The sequence below is a fragment of the Dendrobates tinctorius genome, unplaced genomic scaffold (assembly GCF_039654945.1).
Source record: "Dendrobates tinctorius isolate UK_male_01 unplaced genomic scaffold, ASM3965494v1 ptg000098l, whole genome shotgun sequence".
NCBI classification, from domain to species: domain Eukaryota; kingdom Metazoa; phylum Chordata; class Amphibia; order Anura; family Dendrobatidae; genus Dendrobates; species Dendrobates tinctorius.
Window position 1 is genome coordinate 5,225,034 of NW_027361766.1, and position 21,799 is coordinate 5,246,832.

The 21,799-nt window shown below is 47.6% G+C and overlaps 1 protein-coding gene across 3 annotated transcripts in view; it reads left to right on the forward strand.

Moving 5' to 3' along the window:
- The first annotated feature begins 1,802 nt into the window (after positions 1-1,802).
- Positions 1,803-21,799, forward strand: part of OLFML3 (olfactomedin like 3) — an 85,041-nt gene continuing 65,044 nt past the window's right edge. For 2 of the 3 annotated variants that reach the window (XM_073587073.1, XM_073587074.1), the window contains exons 1-2: positions 1,803-1,965; positions 19,942-20,297. In XM_073587073.1, coding sequence (XP_073443174.1) covers positions 20,190-20,297 — 108 coding nt within the window. In that variant the 5' untranslated portion in view covers positions 1,803-1,965; positions 19,942-20,189. The remainder of the gene's footprint in view (positions 1,966-19,941; positions 20,298-21,799) is intronic. The other variant, XM_073587075.1, reaches the window with a different exon arrangement.

Consider the following 21,799-nt stretch of genomic DNA (forward strand, 5'->3'; position numbering starts at 1 on the left):
GAGGAAGGAGTGGTCAGTTAGTGTGAGGAGGTCCACGTGTGCAGATGTGTGGGGAGAAGCTGGAGGTTGAGCTGAGGAAGGAGAGCTCCCTCACAGCGAGAGCACATGAACTGGAGCCTGGTCTCCACGGTTGTATGGATACTAATGGTCCTGCAACAGACACCAGAGGAGTAGGAGGCTGTAAATGCCCTACCCCCATCTAAGACTCCGAGGCACAACAGCACGGAGAGAGCCAAGAGAGGAATAGCGGCTACAGCTGTCTGCCATACGAGGAGTGCTAGTAGAAGAGAATTAGGAGGAACTTCAGTGTAACTCAGTACTAGGAGTACTTCACTCAAATAAGCGCTAAGGAGGAGACTGCACAGCCCATCTGCTGAGAGAAAATCTCGGAGCTGCTCCCCGGCTAGCCTGCTCCAGTACCATCTGTAATCAGGACCCAGGACTGCATTTATCAAGTAAAGGTACAGAAATTGCACCCCGCTGTGTCTTTGTGTGCTTCCTACCCTTCCGGCACTGCTACATCCCCGTGCCAATCACATCTACACTGCCCTGGGACTACAGCTTCACCTGTGGGGAGCTTTTACATCTTTGCTGCACCATACCATCAGTCCCAGTGGATCTGCATGCAGCGTCGGCTTAACTTCTCACTTGCCGAACACCACAGGTGGCGTCACGAACTATTCCATTAACTACATTCCACCATTCAATCTCCCCTAATACTTGGGCGCCCAGGGCCACGGACCGGGTCACTGCTGCTGTGACACATCCCGCTGACACCGGCCCGGTACCAAGTACCCCACAGCCCTGGGAAGGCGACTCAATCGCATCAGGATTCTAAAAAACGGGAATCCTATTGGATTCATGAGCTGCAGACACTATCCCCCAAGGGCTTAAACCGAGACTATGACCTATTATCGATCATGTAATGTACCAAGTGTATCAGATTTTACATCACAAATTGCCACATGTATTTTTTATTGTTTCTATATTTTATTTTGTATGTTCTGTATAAGGGAGTTATTAGGAATATGAGCTTAATACTTATCTATAGTCCATTATGCGCCTTAATGATATATCAATATATTAATACTATTTTTCCTCTGATACAGAGTCATTTATATTGATTGTTCCTGGCTCTCCTCACATTTATTTTGTCTACCTGGACCTTTCACTACCCACTTGACTGCGACAATCTATATGGGCCTTAATAGGATACCGCTCCTCGTTATAATCATCCCATATTGTTTTTTTTTCATTTTTTCTCCTTTTTTTTTTCCATGTTTCATTTCTTTATTTTCTCTTTTCTTCATTTCAGATGGGGACAAAAATTATAGCAGTCGCAAATCATGCTCCTGAGGCGACGAAAACTAAATCTCTGAGCATGCCAAAATACTCAGAGATCACCCGAACATGCTCAGGGAGACCTGAGCAACGATGCTACTCGCCCATCACTACTTGGCACCTGTCCACACTGCCAAAAGTATCAATACAACAGTATCACTGTGCTTGATTGGCCAGCAAACTGACCTTAACCCCATAGAGAATCTTTACTCGGAGACCACCTGAGCATGCTCGGGGAGACCCAAGCAAAGAGTATACTCGCTCATCACTAGTGCCAAAAATATAAGTACCTAGTGCCAAAAACACAGTGTACCTATACCAGCAGATGATATGGCTCCCCAAACCTTCACTGATTGTGGAAACTTCACACTAGACCTCAAGCAGCTTGGATTGTCTGTCTCTCCACACTTCCTCCATACTCTTTATTTTAATCTATAATATTCATTATGTATTCTAGGGGGCAGGTCACTGAGGGAACCTGTCAGAAGTCATACATATGAATACCTAAACAGAGCACCACATGAAGAACCCCCACAGGCCCGCCCCGGAGCACGAGCATATCATTAACTCAGAACTGAAAATAACGAATAAACAATAACCACATGATGGATTTCATCAAGCAAGGTATCATTTTAATCAGTACAGCGGTGCCAACCTGACACTGTCTGTAGGTTACTGAGCACAATTCGGCTGGCAGGTTCCCTTTAAGTTCATTTCTCTATTTCCAGTCTCATGTTCATTCAATCCGTATGCTATGGGCTCTTAAAGTCTGACTTAAACTATTGTAGAGATCCACCCAATGAGTGGACGGGGATTAACTCGCTTGGCTGCGATATTGAGGCACACAGGAACACTTTTGCTTAAAGTAACAGTCTGTTTAATTTCCTTCACAAACCAATGTCACAGGAACACAAGGAAAACAGTCTTACATCAGACAGACGAATTCTTAATGTCCATAGTAGAGCTTCACGCTCTCATGCCTGTGGGCACACAGGATGTGGCATGTCCAGCACGCATGCTCTATAGCTAGAACACAGTCTCTTACTGAACCCGGTCAGCATTACTCATGGTTTATCCCTCACGGGTTATCAGGGAAGCAGCTGCACTGGGATCACTGTTCCAGACAGTGCCTTGCTCACTAGGCCGTCAGTTGCAGAGCCACAGCCGGGCAGTAGCTTGCCTACACAGAGCCGTCACAGACTCTATCAGGTCCAGGCCTTTCCATGTGCTCTTCAGGAAGTTCAATCCCAGACACTTCCAACACACCCAGGCCTTCCAGGACCTTGCACTCTGACCACTCAGGATCAAACACATAACCCATGTGATCAGACCTCAGTCACATTATATATCCCAAACCACCCCCATGTGTGGGCGGTGTATGTGTTGCTAGCCGATCCCGCCCAGCTCTCTGACTAGCCCTATAAGCCGCCCTTATAGGTAAATAACTTGTGTACTACAAGTCCCAGCATGACAACGTTATTTTGGCTTATAGCGAAGAGAACCTCTGCGACACATACTGGACATTTACAACCATGCCGGTCACTGTTTCACCATCAAGGAAATGCCCACATGCATATTCTGAGTCGCATATGCAGCGCCCCCTAGCTTTAACAGAGGTTACTGCAACACTATATTTTTATATTTTTGATAAAAATATTACCAAAGTATGACACACTGCTCCATATTATGCTTTAAAAGTCACCGATTATTTTATTTCTCAATAATTGTGATATTTGGACAGGAAAGTCTTAGTTACTCACCGGTTAACGGTGTTTTTCGGAGTCCATGACAGCACCACCTGAGAGAGGGGATCCGCCCTTCAGGAACAGGAAACCTACAGATACAAAAGGGCGGCACCTCTCCCACGCATCAGTTGGATTACAGAGCACAAGAGGACCACAATGGTTAACAGCAAAATTTATATACAGTACTTTTACACAACTATTCCTTATCAGTGTACATACAAGAGGAAGAAGTGCACACCCAAATTTAAACTAAAGGGAGGGAATATACGGGTGCTGTCATGGACTCCGAAAAACACCGTTAACCGGTGAGTAACGAAGACTTTATCGGTCGTCCAAGACAGCACCACCTGAGAGAATTACAGAGAGTAAAACTATTTAGGGAGGGACTACAGCCTGCAGTACCCTTATACCAAAAGAGAGGTCTGTGGAAGCACCCAAGTCTACCCTATAATGACTATAAAAGGTGCTCGGAGAGGACCAAGTAGCCGTCTTACATATCTGGTCAATGGACACTTCTGATCTTTCGGCCCACGAGGTCGCCATGGCTCTGGTGGAATGCTCCCTCAGCTTCCGGGGTGGCGACCTGCCTTTTGAGGTGTATGCTATTGAGATCGCTTCTCTAACCCACCTGGCTAGTGTACTTTTTGACGCTCTACAACCTTTCCTAGGGCCTTGATGAGAGACAAACAGGGCATTATCTTTTTTCCAGGGATCAGTAACTGCCAGATATTCTATGAGGCATTTCCTAAAATCCAAGGTGTGAAGTTTCTCTTCCTTCTCATTAGCTGGATTAGGGAGGAAAGATGGAAGGACTATCTCCTGTGTCCTATGAAAGCTGGAAACTACCTTAGGTAAATACGCCGGATCAGGTCTGAGTATTACCCTATCGTCCTTGAACTGTATATAAGGAGGACGTCTAGATAATGCCTGGATGTCGCTTACCCTACGAGCTGAGTTTAGAGCTACCAGGAAGGCTACTTTGAGGGACAGGTTCGAATGGGGCTTCCGTCATAGTCGTGAGGACTAGGTTCAAGTTCCACGGCATGAATCTATCTTTCGCTATTGGCCTGGATCTACCTGCTGCCTTAATGAATCTACTGATCCAGTAATTACCCGCAATGCTGCAGCTAAAGAGGGCCCCCAAGGCTGATACTTGTACTTTAAGGGTACTAGTGGAGAGCCCCATATCTAGACCTTTCTGAAGAAACTCTAAGATTTGGTTTACAGGTGCTGAAGCGCCAGTGACCACTCCAGAGTTCTGCAGGAATTTTTTCCAAATTCTGACATAGATTTTGGTAGTGATTACTTTTCTACTTTTAAGTAGGGTGTTAATCAGGTCTGGGGAGAAGCCTTTTTCTCTCAGCAGTGTCCGATCAAACTCCACGCCGTCAGATGTAGGCCAGCCACCTGAGGATGGAACACTGGGCCCTGGGATAGGAGATCCAGAATGTCCGGAAGGACCCAAGGGTCGGACACCGACATGGTCCTGAGGCAAGAAAACCAAACCCTCCTGGGCCAGAATGGAGCGATAACTATCACCCTTGCTCTGTCTCTCCTGATTTTCTTCATCACCAGGGGTAGTAACGATAGGGGAGGGAAGGCGTATGCTAGCCCGAAGTCCCAGTTTATCAGAAAGGCATCTACCGCCAGGGGGTTCTCTCTGGGATTTAGGGAGCAGAACTGCCTTAATTTTCTGTTTTCCCTGGTAGCGAAGAGGTCTATCTCTGGTTGTCCCCATTTTTGTACAATTAGGTCGAAGATGGAGGTGCTTAGGGACCATTCTCCTTGTTTTAGTGGTTTGCGGCTTAGGAAATCTGCTGTGATATTTTCCTTCCCTTTTATATGTAGAGCTGTTAAAGATTGAAAATGCTGCTCTGCTAGCTGGAATAGCCGTTCTGCCACATTCATCAGGGGTTTGGAACGAGTCCCGCCTTGGTGGTTGATATATGCCACGGTGACCTGATTGTCGGAGAACACTCGCACATGATGGCCCTGTAGATACACAAGTAGCTCCTTAGCTGCCTGCTCTACCGATGTCAACTCTTTCAGATTAGATGACATTTCTATCTGATGACGCTACCATAGGCCCTGTACCAGAATCTCACCCATATGAGCCCCCCAACCGGACGGGCTGGCATCCGTGGTGATTATGCGGGATATGTCATACTCCCAGGGGACCCCTTTGGATAAATTATCCTTGACTAGCCACCACTCTAGGGACTCCTTTGTGTTTCGGGACAAGGTTAGCTGGCCCTCTAAGTAACCCTCAAGGATTCTCTGATGCCTTAAGACCTCGCCCTGCAGTTTTCTTGCATGAAACTGTGCCCACTGGACTGCCAGGATACAGGATGAGAGGGAACCCAGAAGGGACATGGCTTTCCTGAGGGACATGGTAGGGTTACTGGAAGCGTTCAGGACCTGATAGTGTAGGCGAACAAGCTTCTCCGGGGGCAGACAGCATTCCTGTTTCTCAGAGTCTAGGATCAGGCCCAAAAATTGTTGGACTCTCACCGGCTGTAACCGGGACTTTTTAATGTTAAGCAGCCATCCTAACCCCTCTAGGGCAGACATTGCCCTTTGTAGTTGTTCCAGACAATGTTTTGCCGTTTTCCCTACGATCAGGAAGTCATCTAAGTAGGGGATCACAAGAATGTCTGATTCACGTAGATGGGCCATACTACTACTTTGGTAAACACACGGGGAGCCACTGCCACCCCAAAGGGGAGGGCCGCATATTGGAAATGTTGGATTGACCCATCCAGCTGAACTGCCACTCTGAGAAACCGCTGATGAGCTGCATGAATGGGAATATGGTAGTAAGCGTCTTTTAAATCTAACACCACCATAAAACAGTTTTGAAACAGTAATTTTATTGTTGATTGTCTCCATCTTAAACGGGCGTATGACCAGGAATTCGTTGAGGGTAGAGTTGAGCGAAACGGGTCGAACAATTTCAAAAGTCGCCGACTTTTGGCAAAGTCAGGTTTCAGGAAACGAAACCCGACCCTAGGATGAGGTCGGCCACGAGGTCGGCGACTTACGCGCCAAAGTCGCGTTTCAAAAGTTTGTTTAGCGCTCTTTCAGCCAATCAGGATCCACGGACACTGTGGGCAACGTGATGACATAGGCAGAGGTCGCCACCATCTTTCAGAAGGGCATGCAAGTGATTGGCTTGCTTTGGTGGGCGTCACAGGGGTTATAAAAGGGCGTGCACGCCGACCGCCATCTTACTTCTGCCGATCTTAGCATAGGGAGAGGTTGCTGATTCTGTAGGGAGAGCGTTAGGCAGGGAAGAAGACAAAAAAAAAACTGCTTCTGCTGCTAGCGATTTTGCCTGTGCAACACACCAGTCACTGTGTGTGCAGTGCAAGGGGAGGCTATATTGTGGTGGATCAGCGGTGTTGGTTGTTAGGCTGCCTTCTAAGGCTTCCTGACAGCTGCATTGCCGTTTCCCCACTGCTCTGCAAACTGCTTTTTTAAAAGCAATCCCAATTTTTTTTTTGTCCTGCTAAGGTACTGAGCGTGCATTTATTCACACCATACAGCGGTGTACGCTCCTCACACAGTACCGTGTAACGGCTGTTATCACAGCCACAGTGAAGCTGTGTGTCACTGTGGAGGACTTGTTCCGTTCTTACAGACCTACACTCTAGGGAGATTCCTATTCTGCCCAATTCTACAATTCACTTTTTTCACACCTGTGCCATCGAGCCTGTGACATAGTGCTCTGATATTCAGTGGGCCTCACACAATCCAAGTGTCCAGTGTCCACAAGTGTCTGCAGAAATTCAAAATCTCCCTTATCCTGTAGTCACTTTTTTCACACCTGCTGCATCGAGCCTGTGACACAGCACTGTGATATTCAGTGGGCCTCACACAATCCAAGTGTCCACAAGTGTCTGCAGAAAATCTAAATCTCCCTTATCCTGTAGTCACTTTTTTCACACCTGTGCCATCGAGCCTGTGACATAGCGCTCTGATATTCAGTGGGCCTCACACAATCCAAGTGTCCAGTGTCCACTAGTGTGTGCAGAAAATCTAAGTCTCCCCTGTCCTATAGACACCTTGTTTTACATTACTAAATAGTTTGTTGGCTTTTGTCTACATTTCTACCAAAAATGAGGATGGCTGGTGGAAGAGGCCGTGGAATTGGGCGGGGGTTGGCAGCTGGTAATGATGGTGTTGGTGGTGGATCTGATGGTAGTGGCAAAAGCAAAGTAGGACCGAATGCAGGTGGTGTTGAGCCTGCGTCATCTTCTGGCTCCATAAGGCTTCGAAGGCTTAGTTTTCTCGAAGTTGGCAAACCGCTTTTAACGCCAGAGCATCAGGAAAAAGTTTTGTCTTACATTGCTGACTCAGCCTCCAGCTCTATCGCCTCCTCTTCTGAAGTTGTAAAAAGTAAGAGCACTGAGTAGTCATTGGAGGCTCATGTTCATGAACCACACCTTTCCTTGTGTCCTTCACCACAACCAAGATTGAAGGATGACGTAGGCCATACTACTGATTACTCCATGGAGCTGTTTTCACATACCATGCCTGGATTATCAAGTGAAATGGTGAATTACCCAGGCCAAGATGAATCTGACATGGAGTGCACTGATGCACAGCCGCTGATGGATGATTCTGCTGGTACATTCACTCAGAGCACTACATTGTCCTCGCAGTGTACAGAGCCAGATTCTGACCCTGATGAGACTCAGATGCCCCTACCCGCAGACTATACCACCATACAAGGTGACAAAGAGGAAGGTGCACATGACATTGAAGAGGAGGTGATGGATGACCCAGTTGTTGACCCAGTTTGGCATCCATTGGGGGAAGAGGGTGCTGCTTCCAATAGCTCAGATGAGGAGGAGCATCCACAGCAGACATCGACATCACAACAGCTGTTATCTGGCAGGCCAGGAGCACTCCAAAGACAGGTTCCAAACATCAAAAGAGTTGCTGGACAGCTTGTCCAGAGGGTCAAAACATCACAGCGTGCTAGGCCGCAAAATGTCTGCCAAAGTAGGAAGAGTGCAGTGTGGCACTTTTTTGAACAAAATCCTCATGATCAGGCCAAGGTTATCTGTAAGAAGTGCGCAAAGACCTTTAGCCGAGGGAAAAATCTGAAAAATTTGAATACCAGTTGCATGCTTAGACATTTAACCAGCATGCACTTGCAAGCGTGGACACAACACCAAACCTCAAGTGCCACATGTGCAACTGATCACAACGAAGGTAGTCAGCAACGTTACATTGTTTCCCCCACTGTAAGCCCACCGGATAGCACAGCAGCAAATGTTGAGGTGTCGTTGCAAGGTCACAGCAGTCAGGGAATCCCACTGTTATATCAACGAAATACTGAATCTAGGCCATCAGAAAGAACACCAACTCCATCACCATCATCAACCCTCTCTCAGTCCGCCCTGTCCACCGCTACTTCCACCATATGCAGCTCTCAAGTCCAGCTCACCCTCCCAGACACTATGAGTAGGTCAAGAAAGTACTCAGTTTCTCATCCGCGTACACTGGGTTTGAACGCCCACATTGCCAAACTAATCTCGTTGGAGATGATGCCCTATCGGTTGATGGAAAGCGCAGCTTTCCGCAAACTCATGGCCTATGCAGTACCATGCTATGACCTACCCAGTCGCCACTTCTCTCGCAAAGCCATCCCAGCCCTCCACCATCATGTGAAAGACCGCATTGTCCATGCACTCAAGCAGTCAGTGAGTGGAAAGGTGCACCTCACAACTGATGCATGGTCCAGTCGGCATGGCCAGGGCCGTTACGTGTCCATCACTGCGCACTGGGTTAATGTGGTGGATGCAGGGTCCACAGGGGACAGCGGTGGTGGGACAGTGCTGCCTAGCCCACGGTATAGGAAACAGTTGGCTGTAGGCGTTCCACCCTCCTCCTCCAGAAGCGAAAGCTCGTCCACAGAGCGCAGTCGTACGAGCACTCCATCTGCAGCTGCCACTGTTGCACACGAGGTGTCCCCCTATCGAGCAGCTAGTGGAAAGCGTCAGCAGGCTGTGTTGCAGATGATGTGTTTGGGCGACAGACACACCGCCGAGGTGCTGGCCGAGTACTTGAAGCGACAAACTGAGTCATGGCTGGGCAGTGTACATCTTGAGGCAGGCAAGGTAGTTAGTGATAACGGGCGTAATTTTGTGGCAGCCATAGCCCTTTCAAAACTCAGCCACATACCTTGCTTGGCTCACACCTTGAACCTGGTGGTGCAGTGCTTCCTCAAAAATTATCCGGAGTTAACAGCCCTGCTCCATAAGGTGCGAAGACTGTGTGCGCACATCCGCCGGTCGCCTGTACACTCCGTTCGTATGCAGAAGCTGCAGCGATTGCTCCACCTTCCCAACCACCGCCTCATTATCGACATTGCAACAAGGTGGAACTCCACCCTGCACATGGTGGAGCGGCTGTGCGAGCAGAGGCAGGCCACATTGCATTTGTGGGAGGATACACGGCCAGGCACTTTGAGAGCAGACATGGAGTTGACAGGTGTGCAGTGGTCGAAGCTGAAAGACCTCTGTAAAGTCCTTCAGTGTTTTGAGGAATGCACACGGCTGGTAAGCGCAGACGACGCCATCCTAAGCATGAGCATCCCACTTATGCGTCTGCTCATGCAAACTTTGACGCACCTTAAGGACCAGGCATCTGCAGCCAATGTTGACAAGGAGGAAGAGGAAGAGGGAATCCTTGATGACATTCAGCCATTGTCTGCTCAGGGACCTCTCCTGGACGAGTTGGAGGAAGAAGAGGAGGAGGATGATGATGGGGATGATTACTTAGGGGAGGAGGATGCATCTCGTGGGGCAAGTGAAAATGTTGGCGTGGCAAGGTCTGGTACAGGGTTTGTGCGTGACTGGAGGGATGTGGATTTGCCAGAAAGTGCTCCTCCAACCAGCACTCGCAGTGCATCATTGACACCGGGAACATTGGGCCACATGTCAGATTATGCCTTGCGGATCCTAAAAAGGGACCCCCGCATTGCCAAAATGATGAACGATGACGACTACTGGTTGGCCAGCATCCTGGATCCACGCTATAAAGGCAAATTACAAAACATCATGCCACAGGAGAACCTTGACCTAATATTGGCTAATAAACAAGCAACTCTGGTAAATCGGTTGCTTGAGGCATTCCCAGCACACAGCAGCGGTAATGGTTCTCCCACGAGCCATACGGGCCGGGGGCAGCTTGGCAGAGGTGTTCATGGTGCACACAGCAGAAGTGGCGTTGGAGACAGGGGTTTCATGACAATGTTGTGGACTGATTTTTCAAGTACCGCTCACACAACTGGTAATACAGCATCGATGGAAAGTGACAGGAGACAGCAGTTGTCAACTATGGTTACAAACTACTTTTCCTCCCATATCGATGTTCTCCCACACAGGTCATTCCCCTTTGACTATTGAGCTGCTAAACTGGACGCCTGGCCTGAATTGGCACAATATGCCTTACAGGAGCTCGCTTGCCCAGCTGCAAGTGTGCTATCGGAAAGAGTCTTCAGTGCAGCTGGATCAATCCTGACAGAAAAAAGGACCCGTCTGTCAACCCAAAATGTGGATGATCTAACCTTCATTAAAATGAACCATGCATTGGTTTCCAAGGATTTTGTCCCACCTTCCCCCCCCATGGCCGGGGTCACCACCTAGCGCACGACACCGTGCGAGTGCCGTTGCCCTGGACAGGTGGGTAGGCCGACTCTTGGGCGCGGGCACTGGCACAGGGTCCCTCATAGTGCAATCAAGTGTCTGACGGTGGTGGTGCACACCCGCCGTCAGACACACCGCCGTACTATGAGGGGCCCAGTGCCAGTACCGACGCCCACGAGTGGGCCCCCCTTGCTTGGGCAGGGCCCCAGCATTTGCAATCTTTACCTCTCCCTGCTCCTCCGCTGTGTAGTCTGGGCCGTCAAATCCATTCTGTGCCTGACACCGTCTGAGCCTGCCTCCTGATGTATAGACATATCTTTTGAATGTGTACGCTATCCATACATGTTATCCGGGATACGGTACCCTTTCTCACCTTTGTGCAATCACGTGTAACCCATACTGGGCGTGAGAACGGCTGGCGAGCTGTTAAGCAAGCTACAGCACCTGTGGTTTGCACACGTAAGTTTTTCATTTTTTTCAGGAATGACGGTTAGGCCTAATTCCGGAACTGCGGTTGACCTGCACTTACTGGGAAATCATCGTTCGCGAGTAATAATTGTAATCAGTGATCCCCATCACTAACGTTGTTCAGCGGGTTATCTGCACCTGTAAGCGACAAACGCTGGCCTTTTCAGTGTAGCGCACATGCAGCCACGGACATGTAAGGGCATGACACACCAGTTATTGGCCAATCTCATGTGCCAGAGCCTCACGTGTCCCTCTAGTAAGCCGGACTCGGACCGCGGGGCATGACGGAGTCTCGTTCGTTAACGGAATTAAGCTTGCAATGTGTGCATCTGTTCTGTAGCTGGCATGGTTGAGGTTGCCCGTGTTGAGTCAAATTACGCCGTAGGCTCCACTCCTGGTGGTGCCCTTCTGGACATTCCTTTAAGGTTCAGCTTTGCAACCATACTGCCCACGTAAAACAAACACTTTGCCTTCATGAACGCTGTTTGGAGGGTCATGACTCGTGGGAATAACGCCACCCAATCAGTTAACCTGCTAGAGAGATCCTTCGTTGCTCCCAAGCATGACATCACACTCCCTAGGAGGAAGGTAATGCCACTGTGGCGACCGTACTCCTGGGGGCGACACAAGTGCACTGATGCCCAGCCACTGCTCGATGAATCTGCTGGTACATTGACCCAGACCACTACATTCCCTTCGCACGCTACCCGGCCTGAATCTGACCCTGATGAAACTCAGGTTACCCTTCCCATATACAGTTCCATCTTACACGTTGACAAAGAGGAAGCTGCAGATGAAAGTGCAGGTTCGGCCCACCCACCATCAGACACACCACCGTACTATCAGGGGCCCTGTGCCAGTGCCGTCGCCAACGAGTGGGCCCCCCCTGCTTGCTCAGGATCACAGCACTTGCAAGGTTGAAATACTGTGCAGTGAGATGGAAGATGGGGACGACGAGGAGTCCAGACTAGTACAGGGATTCCCTAGCGAGGAGACTTATTTGATTGTTTTCAATGTTGGGACAGCAATTTTTGGGGAGCACTATACTCTGGAGAATGATAGATGGGGCCCACCATACACTGGAACATTCCAAAGGTGGACATCAGACACTGGAGCAGCATTTACAGGGCCCATTATACACTGGAGCATTAGAAATGGGGCCCATTATGTTTGGAGCATTATTTGGGCCCATAAGACAGTGGAGCTTCATCCATGGGGACCAACATATACTGTAGCATTATGTGGAGTTCATCATATACTGTTTCAAACATTATATGGGACCAATGATTCTGTATGGAGAAATAGATGGGCCTCGTCATGAGATGTAAAAAAATGAAGTATTTTTCATTGTACTATACCGCCATTTCTCTGCCGTATCGGAGCATGATGAGTTGTGGTATGTGTTAAAGGGGCGCTCTTTCGCCCAGGGCACATGAAAACCTGGAGCCAGCCCTACCCCCCCACAACTTTAGCCAAATAACCCCCATTTTTCAGTGCTTAACTTGTATTATGAAGTTAATTAAGGTTGACAAGCTTAAGTAAGAAGAATTGATGCTTTTGGCATTCAAATGAGCACTGTAGGTATGTTTCCTGTCCTCCTCTCACTGCCGACTTTTATTCCCCATTGACTTACATTGGGTTTCGTGTTTCGGGACGACCCCGACTTTTCCCTATAATCGGCCGATCTTGCTCAACCCGACTTTTGGAAAAGTCGGGTTTCACGAAACGAAACTCGACCATAAAAAACCAAAAGTCGCTCAACTCTAGTTGAGGGATTTAAGGTTTATTATAGTCCTGAAGGACCCGTCTGGTTTGCGGACCAGGAATAGGGGGGAGTAAAACCCTTTCCCCGTTTCTCCTTCTTGGACCACCGTTAGGACCCTCTTACGGCAGAGATCATGCACCTCGGCCTCCAGGGCAGCTTGTTCTGTTGTGGAAGACCTGAGCGGGGTGATTTTAAAATCGATCTTGGGGGACCCGGGCGAATTCTAGGCGTAGACCCGCAGCTATCACCCCCAGTATCCATTTACTATTGGAAATCAAGGACCAGGCTGGGTAGAAGGCAGCTAGTCTCCCCCCTACCGGGGCAACTAGTCATTGGGACGGTTTTTTAGTGTCACGTGCTGGACCTTCTTGACGCCCCCCTCCTCCGAACATGAAACCTGTACCTCTCCTTCTGTCCTCCCATCTGCCCTGATCTCTGGACGGCCTTCTACGGAAATAGCCTTTCCTAGTAAAGGGACGTCTGTAAGAAGGATTCGGTAGACTGGGGAACTTCTTTTTATCATCCCCGGCTTTCTCTAAGAGTTCATCCAAGACTGGGCCAAACAGATATTCCCCCTCACATGGAATGGAGCAGAGTCGTGATCTGGCCTGGATGTCTCCCGGCCAGCATTTTAACCAAAGGGCCCTTCGAGCTGCGTTAGATAAACTCGCAGCTCTGGCTGCCATCCTCGCAGAGTCCGCTGAAGCATCCGCCAAAAAAGCTGCCGCACTTTGGATGATTGGCAGCGTTTTCCGGATAGAAGCTCTTGAGACTCCGTCCTTTAGTTGGGAATCAAATTGGTCTAGCCAGATCATCATGGATCTGGCCGTACATGTGGCAGCTATCGCTGGTCTTAGAGCACCTGCTGTCATCTCCCAAGTTCCCTTCAAAAAGGAGTCTGCTTTCTTATCTAGCGGGTCTTTTAAGGAGGCCATATCGTCGAATGGAATGGAGGATTTTTTGGAGGCTTTGGCTACTGCCGCGTCCAGTTTAGGGGCTTTATCCCATCTGTTTACCACTGGGTCGTCAAACGGGTACCTCCGCTTGAAGGCCGGAGGTAAGGAACCTCTTTTTTCAGGTCTCTTCCATTCCCTATCTATTAGGCTCTGGACCTTATCATTTAATGGAAAGGCCTTCCGCTTCCTGGGTTCTAGACCCCCGAACATCACGTCCTGATCTGAAAGTTCCGGTTTTGTGTCTGCTACCCCCTTGGTGGATCTTATTGCTTTAACTAGCTTATCCATCTGGTCTAAGGGGAAGCAGAATCGACTCGAGTCTTCCTCCGAAGAAGACGAAGTGGAGGCCGGGGAATCTGAAGAGTCATCGATCCTTAGGGCGGTCGAGGACTCTGAAGCTGAGAAACTACATTCTCTTCCCCTAGAGGAATCCTTTTTAGATAGGGCCTTTATCTCTGTCCCGATTATGTCCCTCAGGCTTGTGGTGAAGTCCGGCGTTTCTTCCGCTACCTGTGTGGACAGGGGAGAGTGTAAGGGCCTGTCAATCTACCCCAGGGCCGACGTCCCCTTCCACCCCTACCGTTTGTCTCACGCATGGCTGACACAACTTTTTAGGGTGGCCGTCTGGCAAGGGGCAACTACAGAGGGCACATTCCCTGTGCTTCTGTTTTCCCGTAGCTTTCCTCCCCTGCGAAAAAAAATATAAAAGGGGACACTGCATCAGGGTACATTCAAGGAGATCTCTTACCCATGCAGATGAGGCAGGTACCGGATCACGGAGGGAGGCAGGAGGGTCCTTTAGCCTGGAGGAACTTCTGTGGCTTTGTTCACCCGTCCGTTTCTTTTTCTGCTGGCCACTCGCATGTGGTTTCACTGTGGCCTGTTTCTGTGGGTGCTCCATCGCTGGCCTTCAGAAGCACCCCAGCAGCGTCACCTCCTGCCTTTTAAGGCCTCCTTGTCCGGGTCAGCAGGGTTCTGGCACGCACCTCCCACCCAGGACCCCCCGCGACCTTCCCCCCGCAAGCTCCGGTCATCCCCCCCCCCCGCCCCGGCCACCGCGTGCCGCCCAGTACCGCCGTGCACACGAGCGCGCGCCGGAAGCCGGCCCCCGACTTCCGGTTTCGGCGTCCCCGCCCCTTCCGCCGCGTCACTTCCGCCGCCCGTCTGAGGCCTGCGGGTATGCGCAGAAGGAGCCGGCATGGCGCCCCCGGCTCAGGCCAGGCCACAGCCCCCCCACACGCGCCGCCTGCGCCCGCCGACCGGGCGCCACCGCCGGCCCGGAAGAGAGAGCGGACCCCGGGGAGAGCGCACCAGGAGGGGCCCGGGACATACATACCTCCTGGTGTGGCAATATGGAGGCGGCTGTCCACCGGACTCCTGGCTCCACCTGCTCTCACCACCGTCGTGGAGACCTACCCGGCCCCACCGTGGCGCTTCCAGGGACCCGAGCTTGACCGAGGTAGGAGACCCCCTCGCTACCTGGGTCGGTCAGCCGGCCTGGGAATCCCTCGGCGACTCCATGATGGACGATCTGAAGGAAGTCCCGTCCTCTAGGAACAGGAAACCAACTGATGCGTGGGAGAGGTGCCGCCCTTTTGTATTTGTAGGTTTCCTGTTCCTGAAGGGCGGATCCCCTCTCTCAGGTGGTGCTGTCATGGGCGACCAATAACTGATATTTATCTGAACGTCTTCCCACTCGTTAATTTAAGCTTACTGTTCCTGCAAAGTTTCCCAAAAATTCCAAAAACCAGCAGAGAGTTTTGTGAACTGTTAACCAGTTTCTATATGGAATGAATAACTTAATAAATATGATAATTTAATGTTTAATCTCAACCGCAAATGTGTTGTGGTTATCTTATAGCAATAGCTTATATATAACTTGCCTTAAAGTTTACATTTAAACATGATGTATATTTCTAGCTTAGAAGCTTATTCTTTTCTTTAAAACCGCATTTTTTTTCTATCCTTCACATCTGCAGTACGGATGGGAAAGATGCCTGAAATTAATAGCCACAATGTCTTTTCCTCTCCGTGTTGCCAGAACTCCCACAGCGCTAAACATGGCAGCAACTATTCCCAGTTTGTCTTCCATATAGCTTTAATTATGGCCACACTATTTTTCATTCATACAGATCAATGTAGTTTATGTTTCCATTATTTATAGTTCCATCTTGTGTCATTGGGGATTTAGGGGCTCCGACACAATAATCTATTTTACATTAAAGAGCACCCATTAGAAGAGAAATTACAGATATTGATTCAGGATTGTGTACTTGTAGTTTAGCATATTAAAATTAAATTAAAACAAACTCCTTTATTTTAATTTTCTAAATTATTTCTCACAAGCTGAAGAGCCCGGCGCTGCCTGGGCATAGTAACTAACTACGGTTAGTTATAACAAATTATAATGATTACAGTGGGGCAAAAAAGTATTTAGTCAGTCAGCAATAGTGCAAGTTCCACCACTTAAAAAGATGAGAGGCGTCTGTAATTTACATCATAGGTAGACCTCAACTATGGGAGACAAACTGAGAAAAAAAAAATCCAGAAAATCACATTGTCTGTTTTTTTTTCCTTTTATTTGCATATTATGGTGGAAAATAAGTATTTGGTCAGAAACAAGCAATCAAGATTTCTGGCTCTCACAGACCTGTAACTTCTTCTTTAAGAGTCTCCTCTTTCCTCCACTCATTACCTGTAGTAATGGCACCTGTTTAAACTTGTTATCAGTATAAAAAGACACCTGTGCACACCCTCAAACAGTCTGCCTCCAAACTCCACTATGGTGAAGACCAAAGAGCTGTCAAAGGACACCAGAAACAAAATTGTAGCCCTGCACCAGGCTGGGAAGACTGAATCTGCAATAGCCAACCAGCTTGGAGTGAAGAAATCAACTGTGGGAGCAATAATTAGAAAATGGAAGACATACAAGACCACTGATAATCTCCCTCGATCTGGTGCTCCACGCAAAATCCCACCCCGTGGGGTCAGAATGATCACAAGAACGGTGAGCAAAAATCCCAGAACCACGCGGGGGGACCTAGTGAATGAACTGCAGAGAGCTGGGACCAATGTAACAAGGCCTACCATAAGTAACACACTACGCCACCATGGACTCAGATCCTGCAGTGCCAGACGTGTCCCACTGCTTAAGCCTGTACATGTCCGGGCCCATCTGAAGTTTGCTAGAGAGCATTTGGATGATCCAGAGGAGTTTTGGGAGAATGTCCTATGGTCTGATGAAACCAAACTGGAACTTCCATCCATCAAACACCATACCTACTGTAAAGCATGGTGGTGGAAACATCATGCTTTGGGGCTGTTTCTCTGCAAAGGGGCCAGGACGACTGATCCGGGTACATGAAAGAATGAATGGGGCCATGTATCGTGAGATTTTCAGTGCAAACCTCCTTCCATCAGCAAGGGCATTGAATATGAAACGTGGCTGGGTCTTTCAACATGACAATGATCCAAAGCACACCACCAGGGCAACGAAGGAGTGGCTTCGTAAGAAGCATTTCAAGGTCCTGGAGTGGCCTAGCCAGTCTCCAGATCTCAACCCTATAGAAAACCTTTGGAGGGAGTTGAAAGTCCGTGTTGCCAAGCGAAAAGCCAAAAACATCACTGCTCTAGAGGAGATCTGCATGGAGGAATGGGCCAACATACCAACAACAGTGTGTGGCAACCTTGTGAAGACTTACAGAAAACGTTTGACCTCTGTCATTGCCAACAAAGGATATATCACAAAGTATTGAGATGAAATTTTGTTTCTGACCAAATACTTATTTTCCACCATAATATGCAAATAAAATGAAAAAAAACAGACAATGTGATTTTCTGGATTTTTTTTTTCCTCAGTTTGTCTCCCATAGTTGAGGTCTACCTATGATGTAAATTACAGACGCCTCTCATCTTTTTAAGTGGTGGAACTTGCACTATTGCTGACTGACTAAATACTTTTTTGCCCCACTGTATATCTATATATACAGTACATAAAGCTGAGTGTATAGCCCTGCCCACTCCACATAGCCTTATAGTGAATGGGGCTATGTGCACACGTAGTTTTTTGCCTTTGCAGATTTTGTAGAGAAAACCGCAGGTAAATCCGCAGGACAAAAGTCCTGCGGTTTATCTGCGGCTTTACACCTCAATGGATGAGGTGTAAAACTGCAGCGTTTCTGCACCAAACAATTGACATGCTGCGGTTTGTAAACCGCACGGAAAAAAACGCAGCATGTGCACAGCTTTTTTTTTTATTTCCATAGGAAATAAAAGGTACTGTACAACGCAGCAGAATCTGCTGCGGACCCGCAGGTGCAGAAACGCTGCAGAACCGCAACAGAATCCACGCCGTGTGCACATACCCTAATATCCGACATCATCCCGTCAGCCAGAGCTACCGGACTACTACCCCTAATATCCCACATCGTCCCGTCAGCCAGAGCCACCGGACTACTACCCCTAATATCCCACATCGTCCCGTCAGCCAGAGCCACCGGACTACTACCCCTAATATCCCACATCATCCCATCACAGCCGCTGGACTACTACCCCTAATATCCCACATCATCCCGTCAGCCAGAGAAACCAGACTACTACCCCTAATATCCCACATCATCCCGTCAGCCAGAGCCACCGGACTACTACCCCTAATATCCCACATCATCCCGTCAGCCAGAGCCACCAGACTACTACCCACATCGTCCCATCAGCCTGGGGTCAGAACCAGAACGCTGAACGGAACGGTCATAACTTCAATACCGGGGATCCCTTTAAGAGAGGCCTGGTGTCAGAACAAGAGCACTGAGTGGATTTGCCCTGACTTCTATACCAAAGATTCCTTTAATAGAAGCCTGGGGGGAGAATCAGAGCGCTGAGGGATTTACCCTAACGTCCATACAGGAGATCCCTTTAAGAGAGCCTGGGGTCAGTACCAGAGCATTAGAAGGCAATTGCCCTGACTTTCATACTAGGGATCCCTTTAAGAGAGGCCTGGGATCAGAACCAAAGCGCTGGATGGCTTTGCCCCGACTTCCATACCGGAGATCCCTTTAAGAAAGGTCTGGGGTCAATAATGCGCAGAGTGGATTTGCCCTCACTTCCATACCAATGATCCCTTTAAGAGAGCCTGGAGTCAGAACCACAGAGATGAGTGGAACAGTCCTAACTTCCATACCGGGGATCCCTTTAAGAGAGGCCTGTGGTCAAAACCAAAGTGCTGGATGGATTTGCTCTGACTTCCATACCAATGATCCCTTTAATAGGGAAGATGTGCCTATAGAATAGAGGATATGTGATGGGGATATGGGCACGGGGGGGGGGGTTCATTTCTGTCATGTGTTCTCTGCTCCTTTCTGGGGGGCAGACAATGTCTGGGAGCTTATGTTCCCAGGGATGCTAGATTTCTCTCACCATGTCAGTGTCTGCTGAGGTGTTGTCAAGTTGGAAAACTTGCTCATAGCAACCAATCACAGCTCAGCTTCTTTTAACCAGCTCTGGTGAAATGAGAGATGCTTAGTGATTGGTTGCAAGGAAAACTGTTGCTCATAGCAACCAATTGCAGCTCAGCTTCTTTTGAACAGCTCTAGTGAAATGAAAGATGCTTCGTGATTTGTTGGTGACACACACAGTTTTATATATATAGACTTTTATTGAAGGGTGATATGAAAAATATTCTAAGAAACTAATATAATTGGGAATTTTAGGAACATTTTTAGACTGTGGCTACATTGTGACTATGGCCACAACAAAGGTTGCTTGGCCAAAGATGGGCTGCTGTTACATCCCAGAGCAATGCAGGTGACTGGATGTTCATAGCCAGATTCACCATGTAGTCCCAGCCTTAACCCTTTTAATTACTTTTGCAATTCTATTTTAGACAATTTCTAAGTGTAGTGTAGCTCAGTACACATTTTCTTCTAATTTATACTGATTTAATTTCTCACTTGTGCATAATGCACACATAGTGGAAATATATTTCAGAATCGCCTACTTTTTTTATACTACAGCTTTGTAAAGAAAGGGTTCTTGAGAATATTTGGCAATTGTTTTGCATCTGGATATCATTATATGTGGAGAATGGAGCTTTGCTGTGTCAGAAATCCCTCCCACAAGGAAAAGTAGCCAGGCATTCCAAAGTTGTGAGCTGGAACCCGTGCAGGAGAACACAACAGTGCCCAAAGTCTTTTCACAATCGGCAAGAGAAAGTCTGCTGGAATAAGAATCCTATACAAATCAACCAAGAAGGAAGCCAAAGATGGCACGGATTATGGCCTGTGTCCTTCTTTCTGTTCTCACTGTAGTTAACTCCCAAGTTCAGAATTCCTTTTTGGAGTATATGCAAACAAGGATGGGTGTTTTAGAGGTAAGAGAGATGAGACTGTCTTAAAAATCTTATTTTATTATTTACAGTAGATATTGGACGCGGTTTGTGGTCTGTTCTGACCTGATTATATATGAGTAAAGATAGTACGTGTTATGCAGAATGGAGGCTTTATATACCTCATAAAGTATGCAAAACAGTAATGTCTATACTTTTTGCAAAAATATCCAGAATTGAGAGTCCTCAGTGGTTGATAAGGACTTTCAATTCTGAATATTTTTCTATCTACTGGCTAACATGGTACAAAGATATACATTTAACCTTTTTGCATACATTAGTTTGATTAGCTAGTGCAGTTTCAAGTTCACTTCAGTTGGTGTAGAGCAGTTATCTCCAACCTGTTCACATCTATGACTTCCAGTATGTCAAGAGTATTCTAGACGTTGTATTATAGTTGGAGAGCGACAGGTTGAAGACCACTGGTCGAGAGAATAAGTGAATTCTTGTGATCTAAAAAAAAAAAAAAAAAAAAAAAAATATATATAATATATAGCAAAAATTGCTACATTTCCCCTGGTTATGTAAATAGTTAACCCAGCAGATGGCCACTAAGCTGTGATGCTCAATAGTACCAGACAGGAAAATAACTTCCTAACACATGAAACATATGGATCACATCTGAGGAAGCTCCAGAACAACTGTCATGCCTCTGTGAAGAAGTCTTAAAAATTGTGTACATTTCTTTGCACCATTAAACTAGAAACAAGTATCTTTAATGCAGTTCTTAAAAAAAGGAAGAAACAGAACATTTCTTGCCAGACAGGATACATGGCAAAGATGTAAATGTCCTTCAAGTTACATGGCTCGCTCATTCCTGCTTTGTGCACACTTCTCCACAATGCTCCTTATGCTGACAAGCATGCAGATTACTAAGAAGTGCCACATGTGTAAATCCTGCACCATGGCCAAACCATCCGTATGTTTGGTTTTTCTGTTATAAAAGTTAGAGTAAAAACATGCAAATATAAGGGTATGTTCACATGTAGATGAGTTGCTATAGATTTTTGTGCAGTGTTATCAGCTGCCTGTGGACAGAAAAAAATCTGTTTCAAGTTTTGCTGAAGATTTGCTACAAAGTCACCTTTTTACCAACCAACATATGAAAACGAGTGCACACAACGGTCTCAAAATCTAACAATTTATTAAATATACTTTGATAAAATTTAAATACAAAAGACATACATATACTAAAACAGAATGTTCCTAGAAGTGGCACCAGTAACATGTACAAAGTAAGAGATGTAAAGTAACACGACAGATTCCAAAAAGGACAAAGGACCCCATCAACGTAATAATTCAAGACAACTAACAAGTGTCATGACTGATACTAAATAGTTTAATGAAAAAAATGCATAAGGTAAGTACTTGCCCAAAAGCTGCTATGTCAGTGAAAAGGGGGGGGGGGGGGGTCTGGTACATGCTTCCTGGTCCACCTGCCCCAACGCACGTTTCACCCAGAGGCTTCGTCAGGCTACTTACCTTAT